Raw genomic sequence first — 22,642 nt, forward strand, 5'->3', positions numbered from 1 at the left:
AAAGCAGGAAATAAGGCCTTAAAAAGAATGAAGATGTCAGGAAGCTTTTTTTTTCTTCCCTTGCCTCTATCCTGGCCATGGATTTGAAGTTTGCCAAGATAGTAGGAGGGTCAAAAAAATAAATAAATAAAAATAAAAAAACAGAGTGAAGGGCCGGTGCAGTGGTGCACACCTGTAATCCCAGCGGCTAGGGAGGCCGAGGCAGGAGGATCTCAAGTTCAAAGCCAGCCTCAGCAACAGTGAGGGGCTAAGCAACTCAGTGAGACCCTGTCTCTAAATAAACTACAGAATAGGGCTGGGGATGGGGCTTAGTGGTGGAGTGCCCCTGAGTTCAATCCCTGGTACAAAAAAAAAAAAAAAAAAGTGAAGACAGACCAGGCCTTGATGCTGCTGGCATCTCAGTGGTTCAAGAGCAGCTTCAAAGGCAGCCCCCGGCTGCTCCTATTGGTGTGTCACAGACCTGTTCTGTTGCTCTGGGACAGTGGCAGCTCTCCATGTAGCCAGCTCGCAGCTTCAGTCTCACTAGGGGAAAGTCACACCTCTTCCCAAGACCCTGTCCCTCGGGCTCACTGAGGAGCTGGGAGGGAATAGGAACTCAGGGTCATCCTGCCTTTGCCTTATGGATATCATTGTCCCTCCTGCTGGAGCAGGAGGCAGCAGGAGCAGGGAAGGAGGTGGCAGGGTGCCTTGGCCTCGAGCATTTCTTTGCCTCCTTACTGCATCTGAAGCAAGCTCTGTTTTTTTTTTTTTTTGGGGGGGGGAGGGGGGTGGCTACCAGGGATTGAATTCAGGGACACTTAACCATATCCCCAGCCCTATTTTATGTTTTATTTAGAGACAGGGTCTCACTGAGTTGCTTAGCGCCTCACCATTGCTGAGGCTGGCTTTGAACTCCTGATCCTCCTGCCTCAGCCTCCGAGTCTCTGGGATTATAGGTGTGCACCATGGTGCCTGGCTGCAAGCCCTGGTTTGGATGGCAGATGCCCTTTCTTACTCTTCCCCTGCTTACTCACTGTAGATGCCATGCACTTGCCTCGGCTGGCTTTGAGTCTCAGGAGTCCACTGGAAGCCCCTGCTCATGGGGGCATCGAAGTGCTCTGTGTGGTGCACGGGGTGGGGGCAGGTGGTGGCAAGGACAACAGACAGGCAGGTTCTGTTCACCTGTGCACCACAGTTCCATGGACTGTGTTGACATAAACAAGTTCACAGAAAAAGTCATTAATTTTGTGATGATGACAGCAGAGCCTTCAACCCAGCCCAGGCCACACCTGAGGGAGGGCCTGTGCACCTATCCAGGGCGAGGGCCTGGGACGCCAGCCCTGGAACACTTCCTTAGTCCTTAGCTTCATGGAGTGTCCGACTAGTGGAAGAAAAGGACAGCAGGTGTGACAATCACATACACACAGCTACAGCTGAAAGGCCACAAGAAGCAGTGGAGGGTGCTCTGGAAGCATGGCTAGGATCTGAGCGGGTCTGTGAGTGCTGGACACAAGAAAGAGACATTCAGGGCTAAGCAGGAACTATGAGGCTCTTTGGTGAGTGCAAAGTCCCTGAGGCAGGAAGGAAGGGAAAATGACAATGGGCATCTGGCTGCAAGCAGGAGCAGCCCGGGAAGGGTGGGGGGTGGCAGGGGAGAATGTGCAGACACGTGAGCAGGGGTCGGTGTCCAGGTGTGGTCCTAGTGCAGTGGCATAGTTCCAAAGGTCTCAGTGGGTGGTGGTCGCCTGTGTGACGGGATTCTTGTGCTCAGGTAAATGTATATGTGCTCTCCGTTTGTAGTTGGAATATTCACGAGAAAACAAAAATGCAGAGCCTCCTTTTCTGTTGTCTGGCAGGTTATGGAGGAATTCTACAATATATTTGGTCCAGAACTGAAGGCTGTGACAGGGGACCCCAAGCGTATCGACGACGTCCTGTGCAGAGTGGACAGCCTGGTCACCCCCATGGAAAACCTCACCTTCGACCCCTTCAGCAACAAGTCCGCCCAGTACTGGAAATTCGTGATGGACGACTTCAAGATCGAAGTCCTGGCAAGTCACACACCTGTCTATGTGACCTGGGAAGCAGTCACAGTCACCGTGCTGTCCCCATGTTAAATTTGTTGGATTGTTTAGTGACACTTAGTTTTTTTTTTTCTTTAGATATGTTTAGTTGTAGGTGGACACGATACCTTTATGTTGTTTATTTTTATGTGGTGCTGGGGATCAAACCCAGGGCCCCAGCCCCTCTTTGCTTTTTTTTTTTTAATATTTATTTTTCAGTTGTGGGTGGACACAATACCTTTATTTTTTTTTTAAAAGGGAGAGAGAGAGAGAATTTTTTTTAATATTTATTTTTTAGTTCTCGGCGGACACAACATCTTTGTTGGTATGTGGTGCTGAGGATCGAACCCCGGCCGCACGCATGCCAGGCGAGCGCGCTACCGCTTGAGCCACATCCCCAGGCCTTTGCTTTGTTTTTAATCCATGAAAAATAATACCTGCTTATTAGTAAAACCCAGAAACAATACAGAGTAAGATGTGAGGCGAGGTGGACATTCCTCAGCTGTCCCCGCACCACTCCCCAGGCAGACCAAGTTCACATGCAGCTGGATGTGATCAGGGCTTGCTCCATACGGCATAGACCCCCCCTGCCTGGGAATCGAGGGGGGACAGGTGTCACCGCCCCCCACACGGGGACTCTCCTCAGGGTCCTCAGATTCCTGGATCTCATGTCTCCCCTTGTTGACTCCTTTGTTTTTCTGGAGCCCATTTCTGAGTAGCTTCTTCAGACAGGTCTCACGGGACGTATATATTTTTGAGTCTGGTACGAGTGAACTCCAAGGTGAGAGGTACGGAATTCAGAGTGGAAAATCACTTTGGAAATTTGAAGACGTCTGTCACTGATTTCTGGCTTCCGGCATCATTCTGCTTGAAATTTTTTAGAACTAACCTCCACTCTTATCGAAGGGGATGCGGATGGGAGGGTGGCAGCTCATACCAGCCTGGCTGTGCAGAGGCAGGAGGGAGCTGCGTTTGCCCCGGGGCCTTCACCCCAACCCCCAGCCTGGTGTCTCCAAATGCTCAGCCGCCTAGAGGTTTCTTTTTCTTTCTGGAGCAAACCAGTGCTCACCTGCTCCCCCGTGGATACATGAGGTTATAACTCTTGGCCTTCCTAAAGTTCCTGTGCAGCAAAAAAATCCGCCAATTCTCTCCATTCTTGTCCCCTCCCATGGTTTTTTGTTTGTTTATTTTGGTTTTGTTTTGTTTTGTACTGGGGATTTTGGTACCAGGGGTGTTTAACCACTGAGCCACGCCTCCAGCCCTTTTTATATTTTATTTAGAGACAGGGTCTCCCTGAGTTGCTCAGAGCCTCACTAAGTTGCTGAGGCTGGCTTTGAACTCACTATCCTCCTGCCTCAGCCTCCCAAGCAATTGGAATTATAGGTGTGTGCCATCACACCTGGCTCTTTCCCATGTGTTTTAAAAATATGATTTATTTCTTGTAAATCTTCTCTCCCGCCTTGTTTTGAATTGGCTGGTGAGAGAGAGCAGAAAATCCCTGCAACTAGCTGCTGTTTCTAGCTGTGCCAGCTCCCATGGAAGTGCAGTAGAAATCTGTCCCCCGTTATGGATTTTTTTTTCTCGTTTCTTGCCACTTTGTTTTTGCAGAATAGTTACAGGGGCATGAGGGCTGCTTTATGATTTTTTTTAAATTCCAGGTTATTGAGAAAGAAGCAAAAAATTTCATTGATGAATCTTTTAAGACACTTCGATCCGCTGAAGCGGCCTTTGACATGCTCTTAAAATTTAAGCATATTCGTTCGCGGGAGGCTGTGAATCGGCAGATGATGATGAAATTTAATGACATTCTCGCCCAATATTGTAAAGAGGTAACTGGAAAATCCATAGCTCTTGTGGCAATAAAAATCCACGTGGTCAAATGGACTGAATCGCCCTTTCCTATGTAAATGCCAGGGAACCGCAGAGTTTTCCCCAGGAGCATGTCACATGATGGGGGTGACCCCCAACAGCATGGTTTTGTTTACTTGGTGAAGAAATTAAATAAGCATTTATCAAGTACAATATTGTCTCCCTCACATTAGGGCAGGCCTGAGGAGTCAGAAATAATCGTAATGATGATAGTGGTGGTGGCTAACCTCGTCCAGGGACTGTCCACATACTGACAGTTAATTCAGAAAAAGTCATCCAGTGCCCAGTGTTCCAAGTGATGACATTAGCACAGAGATGGATGAGTGAAACGCAGAAACTGCCATTAAAGAAATCAGTTTCTAGCGGGGCGGGGTGGTGCATGCCTGTAATCCCGGTGGCCTGGGAGGCTGAGGCACTAGGATTGTGAGTTCAAAGCCAGCATCAGCAATGGCGAGGCCCTAAGCAATTCACTGAGACCCTGTCTCTAAATAAAAATAGGCCTGGGGATGTGGCTCAGTGGTTGAGTGCCTCTGAATTCAACCCCTGGTACCCACCCCCACAAAAAAGAACAACAACAAAAAGAAATCAGTTTCTAGTGGGAGAAACACACATGCACACACAAGTGAATAATCACAAAATAAGCTGAGAACATGGGAAATGGTTAGGCCAACAAGGGTCGTGGAAGGAAAGGCCCAAGCGGACCCCTCGGGTGTTAGTCCTGCTGCTGCTCTGGCAGATCTTCCTGCAGTGACCTCAGCACAAGTTTATGCTCTTGCAGAACCGGAGGGCAAAATCTGTCACCATTGCCCTGGGTTGCATCCAGGGGTCAGCGGGGCTGCATTCCCTCCTGGAGCCTCCAGGGAGGGTCCACCGCTTTGTTCTGCCCCGGTTCTGGCAGTTCCTGCCCCTTCCACTCTGGGCTTTCCCTGGCCCCTCCTGTTTTCAGGGGCTTTGCGAGTGCAATGCCTGTCTAGGAGAGCTCCCATTCTAAGGTCCGCAGACCTGCAGCCTGAAGTCTGTCTGCAACTCTGCTGGCCCGTGTCACACCCTTAGGTTCTGGGGTTGGAGGTGGACCACCCCTAATCATTCAAATGCAATGCAATGCTCAGGAACACAGGGGTTGAGCCCAGGCCTCGCGCTTGCCTGGCAAGTCCTCTGCCACAGAGCTACACCCCATGCCCAGAAATGCTGCTGCTTTATTATTATTTTGGCTTGACCCTGGTTATGTCTAGAAGAGATTTCCAGATGTCTGATAATCCAGTGTGTGCAGCGAACAGGGCCTGCGTCCCTAAGGCCACTTGGAGCAGTGCAGGTGCCGAGCCAAGGGGAGGATGACCAGGGAGCACGAGGGAAAGCCGTGGGGAGCACACATGGTGAAAGCTCTGTGTCCTAGGACACCCCTCCAGCTTCTAGTTTGCATCCACGCGTCACCTCTTTCTCCGCTCACGTGGTGACGTCCAGCACCAACAGTACGTTTGGTTGCTTTTCAGATCGACATCGTGAATAAGATCTTTGTCAAGAACCTTGAAAACCCTCCTCTGTACAAGAACCACCCTCCGGTGGCAGGCTCCATCTACTGGGAGCGGTCTCTGTTCTTCCGCATCAAGCACACCATCCTCAGGTTCCAGGAAGTGGAGGAGATCCTGGACAGCGAGCGGGGCCAGGAGGTGGGTGGCTTTTCTGAAGCCGTTGCCATCTGCCCACTGCTCCCTCCTAGCGGCAGGTCTCCCGGGTACAGGGGGATCATTGCCTGGGTGGCCACCACCGGCGACGGGCCATGTGAGAAACGCATTGACCTCAAACTCACATCTGCAGATTAGGGGGTCTTTCCTGTGGTCCTGAGTTTAGGGCTTATATTTAAAACGGCCTTATGTGCCCTTTCTTTATGGCATCTTTAAACACAGGACACGTTCCAGGGTCCTGAGGGCTTCTATTGACCTATGACCGCTGCCTTTTGGGACCGGTCCTCCCAGCGAGCCATGGCTTTTTGTTCATTACAGAGCAGAGGTTGGCCACCTTTTTCTTAAAGATCCAAGCAGTAAATATTTGGGGTATTTGAAGCTCACATGATTTGTGTTGCAACCAGTCAGTCTGATACTGTTGCGAGAGTATTCTCAGATGAGGAGTAGACAGGCCAACAAGCTGTTTCAATAAAGCTTTACTTATGGGACGGGGCATGGTGGTGCACACCTGTGATCCTAGCAACTTGGGAGGCTGAGGCAGGAGGATTGCACGTTTGAGGCCAGCCTGGGCAACTTGGTGAGACCCTGTCTCAAAATCAAATAAAAAGCCCTAGGGATGTAGCTCAGGGGTAGGAGCACCTCTGGGTTCCCTCCTCAATACCGAAAAAAAAAAAGAAAACCCCAAAACCCACTGCACTTTATTTATGGACGATGCTGTGTGAATTTCAGATAATTCCTGTATCACAGAGCACGGCTTTTCTTCTCATCATTTAAAAACATAAGGAACAATTCTGAGTGCACGGGCCGTACCACATGCCACTGGGGTGTAGTTTAATGATCTATGCTAGAGCAAGCCTGGACTTCAAGTCACACCTACTCGAACCAAGGTGTTATAAGTAATGAATATAGGTAGGCAGAGAGAGAGTTGAGAAAATGTTATTTCTGAGGACAGAATTGATTGAATTCTTCAATAGGTCAAACAAAAATATCTGGAGGTGGGTCGGACGATGAAGGACTACGAGGACCACAAGTATGAGCAGTGGAAGGAGACCACGGAGCAGGTCCTGCCCAACCTCATGAAGAAGAGCCTGCTCACTAAGGTGCGCATCGAACACCTGCCAGGGCCGGACCGGGTGGGGGCGCATTGCCCTCCCCCCCCCCCCCCCGGTGTGATTTGCTGTCCCCCATGAGGTGGGTGGGAAGGAGAAGGGAGATGGTGCATGTTGCGGTCAAGGTATGAATGGGCTGGTGGGCAGCCCTGGTGACTCTGGGCACGAGGTTTAACCTCGGACTCCGCATGGAAAATGGGACAAGATGACAGAGACGTGCAAAGTGTCAGTTGAACCATGCATGGAACAGCTGACAGTGGGTTGTTTTTTAAACCTCAGAAAAATGCCCTCTCATGCCATTCATCCTAATCTTAACCACTGGGCCTGTGCTCAGTGGAAAAAAATGCAGCCATTAGGAGGAACCCAGCAGCTGTAGCTTATTAGTTCCTGAAATTCTACCAAATTGTCAAGTTCTACCGACATGAAGGAAGAGGGCCGGGTGGGACCCCCAGGAGCTTGGATTGCTTACGTCCTATCCAAAGGGGCAGCTGCAGCCCACTGCCAGCCTGTCCCTGCCGAGGTGATTGGATTTCCCTGGCTTTCAAAGGAAGCCACATTCTGGATTTTTATGGGATTTCCCAATTTTTAAATGTTGGTGATGAAATTAGATTCTTTAAAAACTCTGTTGACCAAAGAAAATGCACACTCCAGCTAGTTCCAGGGAGAAGGGGCCCACGTTGATCTTTTTTCAAATTCACATTTAACTTGGAATGTGCTGACCCCTCGGACCACCCGTCTTTCCCAGGCTGATGAGACCTCTCTTCCACAGACATCTGCCAACAATGAGGAGGCGTCGACTCTGGAAAAGGGGACTATTTTTGTAATCAATTTTTCTCCAGTTCTCAAAGAGATTATTCATGAAACCAAGTACTTGGAACAGCTGGGATTCCCTGTCCCTGAACTCGCAAGAAACATTGCTCTCCAAGAGGACAAATTTCTTAGGTAAACAGATCTTTTCTTAAACTATCAGTAAACTCTTTGGTCTCAGCCCCTTATACTCATAAAAACTACTTAGGACCCTCTCCCTTCAAAGCCTTCATTTTTTTAAAAATCTTTATTTTCTAGTTGTAGATGGACACAACACAATGCCTTTATTTTATGTGGTGCTGAGAATCAAACCCGGGTCCTGCCCGTGCTAGGCGAGCACTCCACCACTGAGCCACAATCCCAGCCCAAAGCCTTAATTTTTTAAAAAATATTTTTTAGTCCTAGGTGGGCATGATACCTTTATTTTATTTTTATGTGGTGCTGAGGATCGAACCCCAGCCCCTCAGAGCTTTCATTTGGGTCTCATAACTATCAACATCGACCACTGTGTGTGTTAGTTTTTTCTTGCTGTGACCAAAATACATGACAAGAACAATTTAGAGGAGAGAAATTTTCTTCGGGGCTCCTGGTTTCAGAGGCTCAGCCCCTGGTCTCTGGCTCCATTGCTCTGGGCCTGAGTGAGGCAGAATATTATGGTGGGAGGGTGTGGTAGAGGAGAGCTGCTCAGCTCCAGGCAGCCAGAAAGCAGAGCGAGAGCTTAGGAGCCAGGGACAGGATATAGTCCCCAAGGACACCTCCAGTGACCTACTTCCTCCAGCGATGCCCTGCCTGCCTATAGTTACCACCCAGTAGTCCACTCAGTGACGGGATTCCAGCTCTGATAAACTCATCATTTCGCCTCTGAACATTCCTGCATTGCCTCACACATGAGCTTTCAGGGGTGGGTGGCATTCTTAGATCCAGACCATAGCAACCACACTCAAAACAAGGAAGTGTTTAAAGTATGAGTTTACTCACCAATCTAAAAAGAACAAGAATAAACTATTACATGTTAATGCAAATAACAACCAATATTAAAACAAAGTTAGTCAGAATAGTGGAATTGTTTGAAGTTTCTGTGAATCTTTCCCCCACCCCCCGCCCCAGTGCTAGGATGTACCCAGGGCCTTATCCTTGCTAGGCAAGACCTCTGATGCTGAGCTACAGCCCTTCCCCTCTGCAGGCCTCTTGATTAAACGTGCTGGTTCCTGATCTTTGGTGGTTTGTGGTTGGGCTATTAAGCTTCTCCCGGGCGTCACCGTTTCTGTCCTGGAACATGCAGGTACACAGACGGGATGCAGCGTATGCTGGACCACTACCACATGCTCATTGGAACCCTGAATGAGGCGGAGACTCTCCTCCTTGATGATCACTCGCAGGAGTTGGTCCGCGTGTTCAGATCTGGCTATAAGAGGCTGAACTGGAACTCGCTAGGTAACAGGGCCCTGCTGTTGACTGCCCTTTTGACTTTGGGACGCCAAAAATAATTGTTTGAGTTGAATTGCAATTTTTTTCACGTTCATAGATGTAGTTAAATAGCTTTAAAAAGTTTTTAAGTTGTTGATGGACCTTTATTTTATTCATTTATTCAATGCTGAGAATTGAGCCCAGTGCCTTACACGTGCTAGGCAAGTGCTCTATCACTGAGCCCCAGCCCCAGCCCGAGTTAAATAGCTTTTGAGGGTTAATAAAAAAAAAATTCTTTGTGGAACTTGGAGTGAATCCCCAGGCTTTCTCTGGGAACAAAATTTAAAAAGTGTGCTACTTTGACACTCCACTGACCTCTCACCTCTGAACATAAAGTGACCTTTACTTTTTAAAATTAAAAATGGAACTGGGAGAGAATACTTGGCTCTCTTGCATTGTAATAATTAAATATAGGGAGGTCCCACGGATCCTTTACCTGGTGCCCCCCAAGAGGTAGCTTTTTGCAGAATCAAAATATCACACCCAAGACGTCGACTTGGACACGTTGGAGATCCTGGACATTTCCACGCCCAGTGGCTGGAGTGGAACCTGTGTCTTTCTGTCCCCGCCCTCTCCTTACACCCTGCTGACCAGAGATCCCTTCTGCTGACCAATTATCCCTCCCACACAGCTGTCATTTGGTTTTTTTCAAGAGTGTGATAAAAATGCAGCAATACAGTAGTGCTCTTGTCAGTAACTTGGTGACAGTGAGGTGGCCCGTGCTCTTGCGGACTCACTTTTGCTTGTTTATGGGATGTTTTGAGCCTTTTCTGGGTGGTTTTCCAGGGTGAATGCTCGGCGTTGATGGCTGAGTCCTGCGCAGCGGGGTGGTTGGCTTGGTTTTCCTAATGTCGCTCTTTGTTCTCCCAGGGGGCTCTATGCTTGCAGCAGCAGCGCAGGAGGGGCCCCTTCCCTCATGCTCCCACCCTGGCCACTGGGCCCCTGGGTCACAGGGTCTCCTGTGGTTGGAGTTTGCATTTCTTTTTTTTTTTTAATTTTTAAAAAATATTTATTTATTTTTTAGTTATCGGCAGACACAACATCTTTGTTTGTACGTGGTGCTGAGGATCGAACCCGAGCCACATCCCCAGCCCTGAGTTTGCATTTCTGCAATGGCTGTGGGGTTGAGCAGCTGGCCACATGCCTGTCTGCTGTCTCGTGTCTTTTGTGAAGTGTCTTCTTGTGTCTCTTGGTCTCTGCTTGTCCTTCTGTTCGTTACACTGTCCTGGGTGCAAGCGGGGTGCCCAGCTCGCCGCAGCACGTGCTGTTGAGCCCCGAGAGCCAAGTGCACATTCCCGCTACTCCTCCTCCCGGCTGAATGTATGGTTCACATGTATTTCCCCCCACTCTGGCCAGTCTTTTCATCCTCTCAGTGGGGTCTTTTGTTGAGCCAAAGTTTAAAATTTTGATGAAGTCCAAGATGTTGTTTTTGGTAAAATGTCGACTCGCCTTAGATCTTAAAATTTTTCTCTCATTTTTTCCCCCTAAAGTTGTTACAGTTTCATGCGTAACCAGTTTCATGGGTAACCGAGCAGTCTGCAACCATTTTTGAGTTTTTGTTTTGTTTTGTTTTGTTTTATTATGAAGCGTGGGACTGATCCTAAGTACTTGCTGCTCCCTGTCCTGCTGAGCTTCGTGAGCTCAGGCTGGGGTGTTGCGGGCAGGCAGCAGGCAGTGGAGGGCCCAGGAAGGGGGCAGTGAGAAGATACCAGGCCCCATGGGGCTTTCTCTCCACGGCTCTCAAACATGAGTATGCTAAGAGCACAAGAAACGTGGTGGTGATATACATATAAATGTTAAATGTATTCATATATAAATAGAAGTGAAATTAATTTATGTCTAAATATAAAATAAACAGAGTAAAGCCATTTCTGGTGATCTCAGTTGATTCTGGGCACAGGCCTTCTCCCGGTCCCTCAGGGGGCTGAGTGGCTCTCTGCCCCTCCCAGGCCCGAGCAGCTGGCACAAGCACTTTCTTGTGACAGGTGTCATGTTAATGTCTTTGGTGGGAGGGATGTGAACGGCAGGGCTGGAAGCCACACATCTTTCTTTTTTTCTCCAAAGGTATTGCTGACTATATAAGTCGGTGCAAACAGGCCATTGGGAAGTTCGAGTCTCTTGTCCACCAGATTCACAAGAATTCCAATGACATTTCCTCCAGGCTCACGTTCATAGAGTCCGTAAACCTCTTTAAATATCCGGCGCCTAAAAGTGAGGAGGAGCTCCCAGGTGGGACTGGCTTCTTGGTTTTTCCAGCCGCGGGAGGGATGGGCAGTCCCGTTGGCCAGGGTTTTGTATGTATCATGCATGTCTGTTCTGCCACTGGGATAAAAAAGCATGCCTAGAGGTCCCACACACTTACCTGGAAGGATCCCAGTCTTGTCCCACTGTATAGACAAATAGTTCTGCAGAATCTCAGGTCTGGAAATCAGTAGTGCTCTTGTCAGTAACTTGGTGACAGTGAGGTGGCCCGTGCTCTTGTGGACTCACGTTTGCTTGTTTATGGATTGTTTTGAGTGGTCCTGGACTAGTTAACAAGGAATTCAAGAAAAGGAAGGTCACCTGAGGACACCCAAAACCTCCTGCTGTCCCGGGCACACCTGTGCACACATGACTCACATTCAGGGGTCGTCGCTGATCTTTGGCTCGGGGTGTATCTTGACTTGGGTGTTGACTCAATTTCCACTTTGGGGTCAAGGTTGGAGGCTGTGTGAGCTGGACACGCAGCTTGGGATTTGGACGTCCTTCCCTGTGTCACGGACGGCTGTGACGGGGTCTTCCTCTGCAGGAGTGAAGGAATTCTTTGAGTACATTGAGCGAGAGAGGGCCAGAGACATCGACCACATGGTCCGGTGGTACCTGGCCATCGGGCCGCTGCTGACCAAGGTCGAGGGTCTGGTCATCCACACAAACACCGGCAGGGCCCCTAAGCTGTCTGCCTACTATGAGTACTGGGAGAACAGGATCTACGAGGTGCTAGTGAGGCTCATCCTGAAGTAAGTCCTGTCTCCGTGTGTGTGTGTGTGTGTGTGTGTGTGTGTGTGTGTGTTGCAAACAGCACTCCCGGGTTAAATGTCTGTTTGTCTGACTGTTGAAGGGCCTGGCAGGGGCAGGATGGGCTTTAGTTGGGCTGGGAGGCTACCTTCTGGCCAAAAGGGCCCCGAGGAAGGAGGGCGACCTTCGTTTGGGCTCATGTTCTTGTTAGGTCCCTTGACATTCACAATGTGTGGGATTATCCCTCTGTCTGCCCTGACTCTCCGAGGTCCGAGTGCGGCACAGCTGGCAGCAGAGGGTCCCCAAGAGAAACCGATCGGAAAGACCCCTGGCCCACTCCCCTTCTTGCTGGCCTAGTAACTGGCCTCTGGAACTGTCGTCAGGGGGGTGGGTTGCCTCCTGCACCTGCCGCTGCCCCTGGCAGCTGCTGCCCCTTCTCCTCCTCATGCCCTGCAGGTTGGCTACGTCCAGCGAGTGCTGAGTGCCTGGACATCATCACAGTAGCGGCCCTCACGCTGCCCTGGTGTGCATGCTGGCCACTTAGGGCTACTCTAGAAACTGGCCTATGACCTTCAGTAGTGCCTGTCACAGCCACATCACAGGGTGTTGTTCTCTTCACACAGTGTTCTTTGGGAAGAACCCTAGTTTGCTATTTGACCTTTGCTTCCTGAAAGGCGTTTTTCTTTTTTTCTCTTTCATTTTTGTTTTGTTTTTAAATGGCATGGTCGTGATGAATTGTTGACTTTCCTTTTCCTCCTTGGCTGATGGGAAGCTTAGGACCACATTTGTAGCCTAATGTAGCTAGTGTACAGGTATTTATGATTTGCATTCTTAGTCTCATTCTTTTTTTAAAAAATTTTTTTTTGTAGTTGGACACAATACCTTTACTTTATGTTATTTATTTTTCCATGGTGCTGAGGATTGAACCCAGTGCCTCACGCATGCTAGGCAAGTGCTCTACTACTGTGCTATAACCCCAGCCCCTTAGTCTCATTCTTGACTCTGGTTATATTTATTTTTAAAGTTCACAGACAGGAGCGCTCACCTGTACTTTGCTCTGTGCCATGCTCTTTATAGTTCTCATCCCCATTTTATAGAAGAGGACACAAAGTATTGGAAGGTTAAGGGACTCATCTGGGGCCATGCAGTGAGGGAGAGAGAGGGCTGGGATTTGAACCTGGACAGTATAGTGCCACACCACAAGTGTCTCTGATTAACATCTTCTTCCTTTTTTTGGTCTACTCCACTGATTTTAGGGTCTCCTCCTGTAGTTAAGTGTCTCTGTGAGCTACTAAATCCACTTTGAGATAACACATTAATAAATACAATAAAGACCTTTGGCCTTGTGTTCTGGACCCCATTTGACAAACAAGTTGATTCTTTAAGTAAATCTGTTTTCTATATATTTCATTTATGTTTTATTGTTGCTTTTTAGACTCCTAAAATAGCCCCGTATATAGAGCTGCCTTCTGCAGTGTTTGCATTTCTACTATGGTACTTTCCATCCATCCATCCATCCATTCATCCATCCATCTATCCATCCTTTCATTCATCTCTGCATCCACCTATTTATCCATCCATCTATCCATCAATTTATCATGTCTATCCATTCTTCCATCCTTTTGTTTATCCATACATACATATATAAATATATTTATCTATCTATCCATATATCCATCCTTTTATTTATCTATTTATCCATCCATCTATCATCTATCCATCCACCCATCCATTCATACATGCATGCATACATACATACATACATATATTTATCTATCCATCCCTCCACCCATCCATATATCCATCTATCTATCCATCCATCCATCCACATATCCACCCATCTATCCATCCACCCACCCATACATCCATCTATCTATCCATTCACCCATCTATCCATCCACTCATTTATCCATTCATCCACTCATCTATCCACCTATCCATCCATCCATTCACCCATTCACCATCTATCCATCCCTCCACCCATCTATCCACCCATCCATCTATCCATTCACCCATTCACCATCCATCCATCCATCCACCCCTCTGTCCATCATTGGTCTACCATTCACTCATTCATTTGTTGAAGGCTTCTTAGAGCCTGATGTGAGCCAGGCTCTGGACTGTGTCTTAGTCACAGATGAGGCCCTGTCCTTGGGGAGCTTCTCCATCCCTTCAGGGGAGCAAGGCAAGACCCAGGGAACGTGTGTGAGGTGCTTTCTGAGGAAGACACACAGCCAAATAACTTACGTCTGAGGGCTGCTGTACTGTGGTGGTCCAGAACGGCCATGGGAAGCCACGTGTCAGCCCAGGCTGGAAGGAGAGGAGCCCTCTGTGTAGACACCCAGAGACCAGCTGAAGGGTCAAGAGGGAGGGCGAAGCTGAGAGGCAGGTGGGGCTGGATCAGTCACAATCTAGAAACCCTAACCAGGGGCTGCGGAGTTCTGAAAGCAGTGGGGGTTCTGGAGTGTTTTAATCTGGGGAGAGACAGAGAGAGAGGGTGTTTTTAAAACTCTCTGCAGCTGCCATGAGGTTACTGGGTTGTGTGGGGGGAAGAGGGGAAGCAGATTTGAAGGCTGAAGAAGTGTCCCATCCTGGCATGTCCCTGGTTGTGTGACCCCAGAAAGGACAACACAGGATGGCAGATGGGGCGAGGGAGGGAGTGTTCCTTTTTCCTGAACCTGAGCCGGGCAGTGTTCAGAGGTCATCACTGTCATTTCCCACCAAGAGGTAGCCAACTTTCCAACATGAGAAATGCACAATTCACATAAATTCAGGATAAAAGGGACGCACAGGGTCACAGGCCCCAGTCTGTGTGTTCCTGCTGGGTGGTGGTGCTTTTGTTGGCTCAGTTGTCGGGCGTTTCACCCAATGGTCCCTGAGTTTTCTCCCTTCGCCCTCTTAGGAATCTGCAGTCTTTTAATTCTCTAGTCCTGGGGAACATCCCTCTGTTCCAAGCGGAGACCATTCTGACGGCTCCTGAGATCATCCTTCACCCCAATACAAACGAGATCGACAAGCTGTGTGTCAACTGCGTCCGAAACTGCGTGGAGATCACCAAGGTAAGGGCCGGAGGCCGTGTTGCCCTGCAGGAGGCTCGGCTGTGGAAGGCAGGTCCCCTGGGAGGCAGAGGACACGGGCTCTGCCTCTCTCCTGTCTCTTCCCAGCTCTTCCTCTGCAGGCCCTGGATGAACTCTATCCCATCTGCCCTGTAAGACGCACACCATCTCCCCTCATCCCTGGTGGAGACGCCTCCCAGTGGCTTTTGATTTCACTTAGAACACACTCCTCATGCCTCCGTGAGGTGGCCCTCGCTGTTGGCACCTGCCACACTTCTGATCTCAGGTCCTGTCTGGGTCATCCTCCACCTCGTCCAACAGTGGCGCCGCTGAGCTGTCTCCCTCTGTCCTGCCTGACCCCACGCAGCTCCATTGCGCTTCTGCCTTGCTGCCTGCCCTTCCTCCCACTGGACACCCCCTTGCCTCCCTCGTTCTCAGCTGATTTCTATAGACCACCAGCCTGGAGAAGGCCGGGCGAATGCGGCCCAAGGGTCTCCTTCACCTTGGATCCCCTACACTGAGAAGGGCATCTGGGTCGCAGTTGGCTCTTGGTGAAGGCCTGTTGAATGAGCGACTGTTGTGAACAGCCCAGGGGCTATGTTTCCAACAGCCGGAGGAGGGGCTGTCTCTGTGGGCTGGGGGCCGGGGCTGACTCTTCACCTGGTTTGCTCAGCCGTGCAGGGGTGTTTCAGGTGTTTTTTTTCTTCTTCTAATGTTTCCTTTATTTTTAAATTTAATTTTATTTATTCTAATTTGTTATATATGACTGCAGAATGCATTTCAATTCACAGTACACATATAGAGCACAATTTGTCATGTCTCTGGTTGTACACAAGTAGAGTCACACCATTCGTGTCTTCATGCATGTACTTGGGTAATGATGTCCATCTCATTCCACCGTCTTTTCTACCCGCTCCCTTCCCCTCCCTCCCCTTTTCCCTGTCTGAAGTTCCTCCATTCCTCTCATGCTTCCCCCACCATCCCCATTATGGATCTGCATCCTCATATCAGAGAAAACATTCAGCATTTGTTTTTTGGGGGATTGACTTACCTCATTTAGCATTATATTCTCCAACTCTATCCATTTACCTGCAAATGCTGTGATTTTATTCTCTTTTAATGCTGAGTAATATTCCATTGTGTATGTATACCACATATTCTTTATCCATTCATCTACTGAAGGGAATCTAGGTTGGCTCCACAGTTTAGCTATTGTGAATTGAGCTGCTGTAAACATTGATGTGGCTGTGTCCCTGTAGAATGCTGTTTTTAAGTCCTTTGGGTATAGACCAAAGTGTGGGATAGCTGGGTCAAATTGTAGTTCCATTACCAGTTTTTCAAGGAATCTCCATACTGCTTTCCAGATTAGCTGCGCCAATTTGCAGTCCCACCAGCAATGTATGAATGTGCCTTTTCCCCACATTCTCACCAACACTTAATGTTGTTTGTATTCTTAGTAGCTGCCATTCTGACTTCAGTGAGATGAGATCTTAGAGTAGTTTTGATTTGCATTTCTCTAATTGCTAGAGATGTCGAACATTTTTTTAATGTATTTGTTGATTAATTGTATATCATCTTCTGAGAAGTGTCTGTCTGTTCAGTTCCTTGGCCTGTTTATTGATTGGGTTATTTGTTTTTTTGATGTTAAGATTTTTGAGTTCTTTATATATCCTGGAGATTAATGCTCTATCTGATGTGCGTGTGGTAAAAATTTGCTCCCATCAGGCGTTTTTTTTTTTGTTTGTTTATTTTTTAGGTAACTATTTTAAAAATTCTTTTTGGATATGCATTACAGTTAAGTGTATTTTCACCTATTATTATACATAGGTACTTTCCATTCTTGTGGTCGTACATGATGTGGAGTTACACTGGTTTTGTATTCATATGTGAACATAGGAATGTTATGTCCAGTTCATTCTACTGTCTTTCCTATTCCCACCCCCTCCCTTTCCATCATTCCCCTTTGTCTAATCCAGTGAATTTCTATTCCCCCACACTTATTGTAGGTTAGCATCCGCTTATCAGAGAGAACATTCAACCTTTGGTTTTTGGGGATTGACTTATTTCACTTAGCATGGTAGTCTCCACTTCCATCCATTTACTGGAAAATGCCATAATGTACTTGGGGTAATGATGTCCATCTCATTCCATCGTCTTTCCTACACCCTCCCTTACCTTCCCTCATTTTTCTGTATGGCTGAGTAATATTCTATTGTGTACATATACCACATTTTCTTTATTCATTTATCTATTGAAATGGCACCTAGGTTGGTTCCATAGCCTGGCTATTGTGAATTGAACTGCTATAAACATTGATGTGGCTGCATCACTGTAGTATGTTGATTTTAAGTCCTTTGGGCATATGCAGAGGAGTGGGATAACTGGGTTAAATGGTGGTTCCATTCCAGATTTTCTGAAAAATCTTTATACTACTTTCCAGAGTGGCTGCACTACTTTGCAGTCCCACCAGTAATGTATGAGTGTACCTTTTCCCCCAACATCCTCACCAATATTTGTTGTTATTTCTATTCTTGATAACTGCCATTCTAACTGGAGTGACATGAAATCTCAGTGCAGTTTTAATTTACATTTCTCTAATTGCTGGAGATGTTGAACATTTTTTTATATATTAACAGACTGATCATATTTCTCCCATGAAGTGTGTTTTAGGCATTTCTAAGAATGAAGATAACTCTACATACAATAAACAGATCATTTCATTTTACTGTGCTTGGAAATGAATGAATAAATTGCACATATTTTATAATCTGTGCTAATAATTTAGAAAGCCTCTGTTGAGTAAATTCTTCTAGTTTTTTGGTGTTACATCACTGAGCCTTTAGGGGAAGAGATCCATTTCCAAGGTGTAAGTAAATCCCAGTGATGTTCTCTCAAACATTACAGCTCTTAATCACTGTGTTTCCTGCCAGCTTACCTTTTCTCCTCACTAGCCCCATGTGTTACCTGGAATTCAACCTGAAGGGCTGTTGGGAGGGTCCGGGGATCACACAGGAAGCATGGCCTGACCTTGGCATGCAGGAGCACATCAGCTGCTGCCACTGGAGCTGGTGTTGCTGCTAGTCATGATGGCAGTAGAAGTGGTGGCTGCCGGGATCCTATTTTGCTGATTAGATGACTGTGTTCAGTGAATCACACTCCTGGCTTGCTGTTATGAATCATACTTGATTAAAAGAAAAGGGAAATCTTACCTACCTGCAGTCCCAGCGTGGGGGCAGGGGGCTCTCTGAATTTGAGGCCAGCCTGGGCAACACATAGAAAGACCTTCCTTGTCTTGAAATAGAGGAACAAAACAACAACAGGGAGATGTTGCATCAGCAGATCTGTTCTGGGATGCTGGGTGGTCCATTTGTGTGACTGATTTGTGTTTCTTCATATGTAAATATGGAAGCAAAGGTTGTCTTGTTTATTATTATTATTATTATCCACTTAGCTTTTATAACCTACAAGCCACAGTTAGCTTTTATTGCCTACAAGCCACTCCAGCCCTTAGAGGTGAAAAATGGTAACTATGTATGTAGCTCGAGGTTCCTGGGCTGGGTTCTGCTTAGTGCACCTTGGGGCCTTGGTTGTGCTCACTCATAGACTCTTGGCTTTGTCTGCCAGTTGGGGGCCACTCACAGCTGTGATGACTGGTGGGCTATGGACTGGGCATCTTGGTTCTCTTGTATCTGGCTTGGCTCAACTTGGCCTGCTGCTGGTCCCAAGGTTTGCAGAGCAGAAAAGCATGGGCTGTAGGGCTTGAGTCCCTGCCTGGGTCTTATATAAGGCCCCCTTCTGCCCCTTGCTGCTGGTCAAGTGGAGTTGCAAGAGCTGAGTCATGCTGGGGAAGCAGACTTTTTTGATGGTGGGGATTTTTGCAATCTGGAAAACTTATTAATAATAAAGTGATTTTCCATTAGTAGCAAGACTTCTTGCTGAATACCAACAAGTCTATGGGAGAAGGAGCAGATACTAAAATCCTGTCTTTCCCCTGGTTCTGATCTTGCCAGCATTTTGTGCGATGGATGAATGGCAGCTGCATACAATGCCCACCCCAGAAGGGGGAGGAAGAAGAAATTGTTATAATAAGCTTCCACAATGACATCTGCGTGAACCCTCAGATAATTGAGCAAGCTGTCATGATCCCCCAAAATGTCCACAGGCTGTTGGTCAATCTCATGAAGTACCTGCAGAGGTGGAAGCGCTATCGACCCCTCTGGAAACTGGACAAAGCTATTGTGATGGAGAAATTTGCTGCCAAGAGACCTCCTTGTGTGGCCTACGATGAAAAGCTGCAGTTTTATTCCAAGATCGCTGGTGATGTGATGCGCCACCCGCTGGTCAAGGATGAGCACTGCATCAGACTGCAGCTGGGGCCACTGGCCAGTACTGTACAGGAAAATGCCAAGTCCTGGGTGCTGTCACTGGGGAGGCTCCTCAATGAGTCCGCTAAGGAGGAGCTGGAAAGTCTCCAAGAAGAGATTGAGGTGCCCTCCCTGCTTCTGCCTTCCTCTGAAACCCCACTTGGTGGAGGTGGGTCTTGTCCTGGCACTGTTCTGCTCTTCCAGTTGTTCACTGTCCTTGGAACTTTCTTTCTCTCGTAGTCCCTGTCCAAAAATCTTAAGAAGAGTCCCAGCACCCTTGAAGAGCTCAAGTTCGTTCTTGCAACAATTGCAGAAATTAAAAGTAAATCTTTGGTCATGGAACTAAGATACAAGGACATCCAGGAGCGCTACCGGACCCTGGCCATGTATAAAATCTTTGTAAGTTAACCACTATTTTCTTACATATTTTGCATTTTGGGGTTGGCTCCTGGGACCCTTTTCGGAAATCCTTCTCAGGTATACTGCCATTGGTTTGCGTCCAAGTAGGCAACTTTAAGTAATACATCATCAATGCAAGGCAACCTGTAGATATTTAGAACAACTTAAACTTAGAGGTTATTTCTTTTCTTTTTGGTACCAGGGATTGAATCCAGAGGTGCTTGTCCCTAGTTCTTGTTATATTTTATTTAAGACAGGGTCTCACTGAGTTGCTTAGGGCCCCACTAAGTTGCTGAGGTTGGCTTTGAACTCATGATCCTGCCTCAGCCTCCTAAGCTGCTGTAATTACAGGTATGTGCCACTGCGCTTGGCTAGAGGTTATTTCTTGACCTTGCACAGCTTATGTGGTAGTTTTGTATACCAGTCTGTAACTGCACACCATTTCTCCTTTATCCTTTCTTTCATTTTCTTTTCTTTCTTTTTTTTTTCTGGGTGTTCAGTTTCTTTAATAAAAGGCTCTTGTAAAAATGAGAGGTGAGGGAGATGAAACTGGTACATGATAATTCAATTAGTCTTTGTTAGGGTGGTCCAGTGTGGGTAGCTTTTGAAGCCCATGGATGAGTTCAGGGGGTTCTGGGCTCTTCCTGAAATTTTGCAGGACATTGGTGCTCTGAGCATTCTTTTGGTGAGGGCTGCAGGCTTTCAGCCCATCTGCTACAGAAACATCAGGCTGGAGCTCTGACTCCCAGACCTGAGGCCGTGCAAGTGCATGCACGTCTGTGTCCATGAAGATGCCTGATTACTGATTCTGTTTTGTTTTTATTCTTGTTCTTTTGCTGGAAGTTTATATTTTTAAAGAATTGTACTGTTTCATCTAAATTTTCAAATTTATTTCATGAACATGTTCATACTGTCTCATTTCCTCTTCAGTGGCAGCAGGCTGTAGTGATGCTTCATGTCTGTTCTGTTATTGGCTGTTTTTATTTTCTTCCAACTTGTCTTGATCATCAGATACACCAGATGCTTATCAGTTTGAGTTTTTTTTTTTTTTTTTATCGACACGTAACACACCTGTGGAGAATTGTAGAAACCACAGGTGTACAACTTGATGAATCTTCACAGTGAGCATCCCTGTAGTCAGAACTGAGATTAAAGAATGCAATGTTGTCAACACCCCACGAGCCCCTCCCAGCCTTCCTTTTAGGCAGTACTCCCTGGCAAAGGAAGCTTCTACCATATCTTTAACACTAGAGATTATATTTGCCTGTTTTTTGAAGTCTGTATAGATTGAATGATAAAGTATATATTCTTTGGTGTGTTTTTTCACTCACTTTTACATTTCTGAGATTTCCTGTCTTTGCTGTGTAATATTCCGCTGCACAACTGTGCCACTAGAGGGTGCTGGGATATTATGAGCATTGCTGATGTGACCATGTTTGCATATACTTTTGCTGCACTTCTGCATGCATGAATTCTGTTGGCTGTGAGCCTGGACAGCGTATTGCTGGATTATAGGGAATGTACATGTTCAGCTTTACTGTTTTCTGCTAGCTTTCCAAAGGGGTGGTACTGATTTACATTCACACCACAGATATCAGTTGCTCCACACTGCTGCAGTCTGGCTGGGCACAAAATCACGTGCCACTCACAGCCTTGTAGATTCAAACAGCAATTCTTTATTCCCGAACTCTCACCGGCACTCTACACGCACGTTCTGGGAGAATCCACTACTCCACCGGGCTCTGCATCCCAAATATTCTCTGAATCCCGTGAGAACTCAACAGGAACTCAAGGAGCGGGAGCCTGGAGGCAGCAGGATACGCCTTATTCCCAGCAGGATACACCTTAAACCTGGAACCGCCCTAAACCCAGATCACCCTAAACCCGGATCCACCCTGGTCCTTGAGCAGGGTCACCTTTCTCAAACATTCATGCAATGTCACTGCAAATGACCTGGATCCAAGGCAAGCCCATTTCCACAATGGAGAGTCCTCCCTCTAAGCAACATGGGGTAGGCTGACAAGGAAATTGCCATGTGTCATTCCTACTTGGCTATGGCTCTCAGCAAACAGTTGATAAGTCCTTTTAAAACAATGTTTGGTTTCCTTTATCCTCTCTCTGGGTGGAGATCATTCCATCCTCCTCTGGCTTCCAGGGTTCTGCCTGAGAAGCCAATGGTCCACCTTGGTGCTGCATTTGAAGGCCGTCTACTCCAACTTATCTTCTTGTCTGTTTTAAAGATCTTTTTCTGTGTTTGGTTTCCAGAAATTGTAACATGATATAACTACGTTCTTTGTTTTTAAAATCCCAATTGGGGTTTGTAGAACCTTTAAACTTTGCAGGTTGATGCCTTTGTCTAGTTTTGGAAAATGAACACCTTTCTCTGGGGTGTTTTCTTCTGTGCTCTTTTCTGCAGGCCACAGGCATTAGGCTGGCTCACCAGGGCCCTCACCACTCCCTTTTCTTCCTGTGGCTCATTCTGAATATTTCGACCTCACCCTTGGGTTCAAGCACTTTCTACTTGGTTGAGACTGGTGTGTGGTGATGGTTCATTAGCCCTTCCCTCGAGCTCTCCACTTCAGGCATCATCATGATCAGTTCTAGAATTTCCATTAAAAAAAAAATTCCTCTTCTATGCCCAAATTCTCAACTTTGCCTTCTGTTTCCTTTTCTCTTTTAAGCAAAATCATTTTCAATTCTGTGTCTGATCAAGGTCAGTTTATGTGGTCTGTGAGTCTCTTTGTTTTATTTAAGCCCCCTTGTGTCTTCATAAGCTTAGTATTTCTGTTTGAGTTCTGGACAGTGTATGTGGTGAATTGTGGAAAGAATTGGAGGCTCTAGACAAAGTTGTAT

General features: G+C 47.2%; 1 protein-coding gene across 1 annotated transcript in view; it reads left to right on the forward strand.

Moving 5' to 3' along the window:
- The window catches only part of DNAH10 (dynein axonemal heavy chain 10), a 114,200-nt gene that overhangs the window by 19,335 nt on the left and 72,223 nt on the right, over positions 1-22,642 (forward strand). The window contains exons 11-21 of the mRNA XM_081285689.1: positions 1,836-2,030; positions 3,701-3,871; positions 5,402-5,578; positions 6,568-6,693; positions 7,472-7,644; positions 8,792-8,943; positions 11,041-11,205; positions 11,765-11,972; positions 14,873-15,029; positions 19,037-19,513; positions 19,631-19,789. Of these exons, the coding sequence (XP_081141815.1) occupies positions 1,836-2,030; positions 3,701-3,871; positions 5,402-5,578; positions 6,568-6,693; positions 7,472-7,644; positions 8,792-8,943; positions 11,041-11,205; positions 11,765-11,972; positions 14,873-15,029; positions 19,037-19,513; positions 19,631-19,789 (2,160 nt within the window). The remainder of the gene's footprint in view (positions 1-1,835; positions 2,031-3,700; positions 3,872-5,401; positions 5,579-6,567; positions 6,694-7,471; positions 7,645-8,791; positions 8,944-11,040; positions 11,206-11,764; positions 11,973-14,872; positions 15,030-19,036; positions 19,514-19,630; positions 19,790-22,642) is intronic.

Source organism: Spermophilus citellus (genome assembly GCF_964194105.1).
Source record: "Spermophilus citellus genome assembly, chromosome: 3".
Taxonomy (NCBI): Eukaryota; Metazoa; Chordata; class Mammalia; order Rodentia; family Sciuridae; genus Spermophilus; species Spermophilus citellus.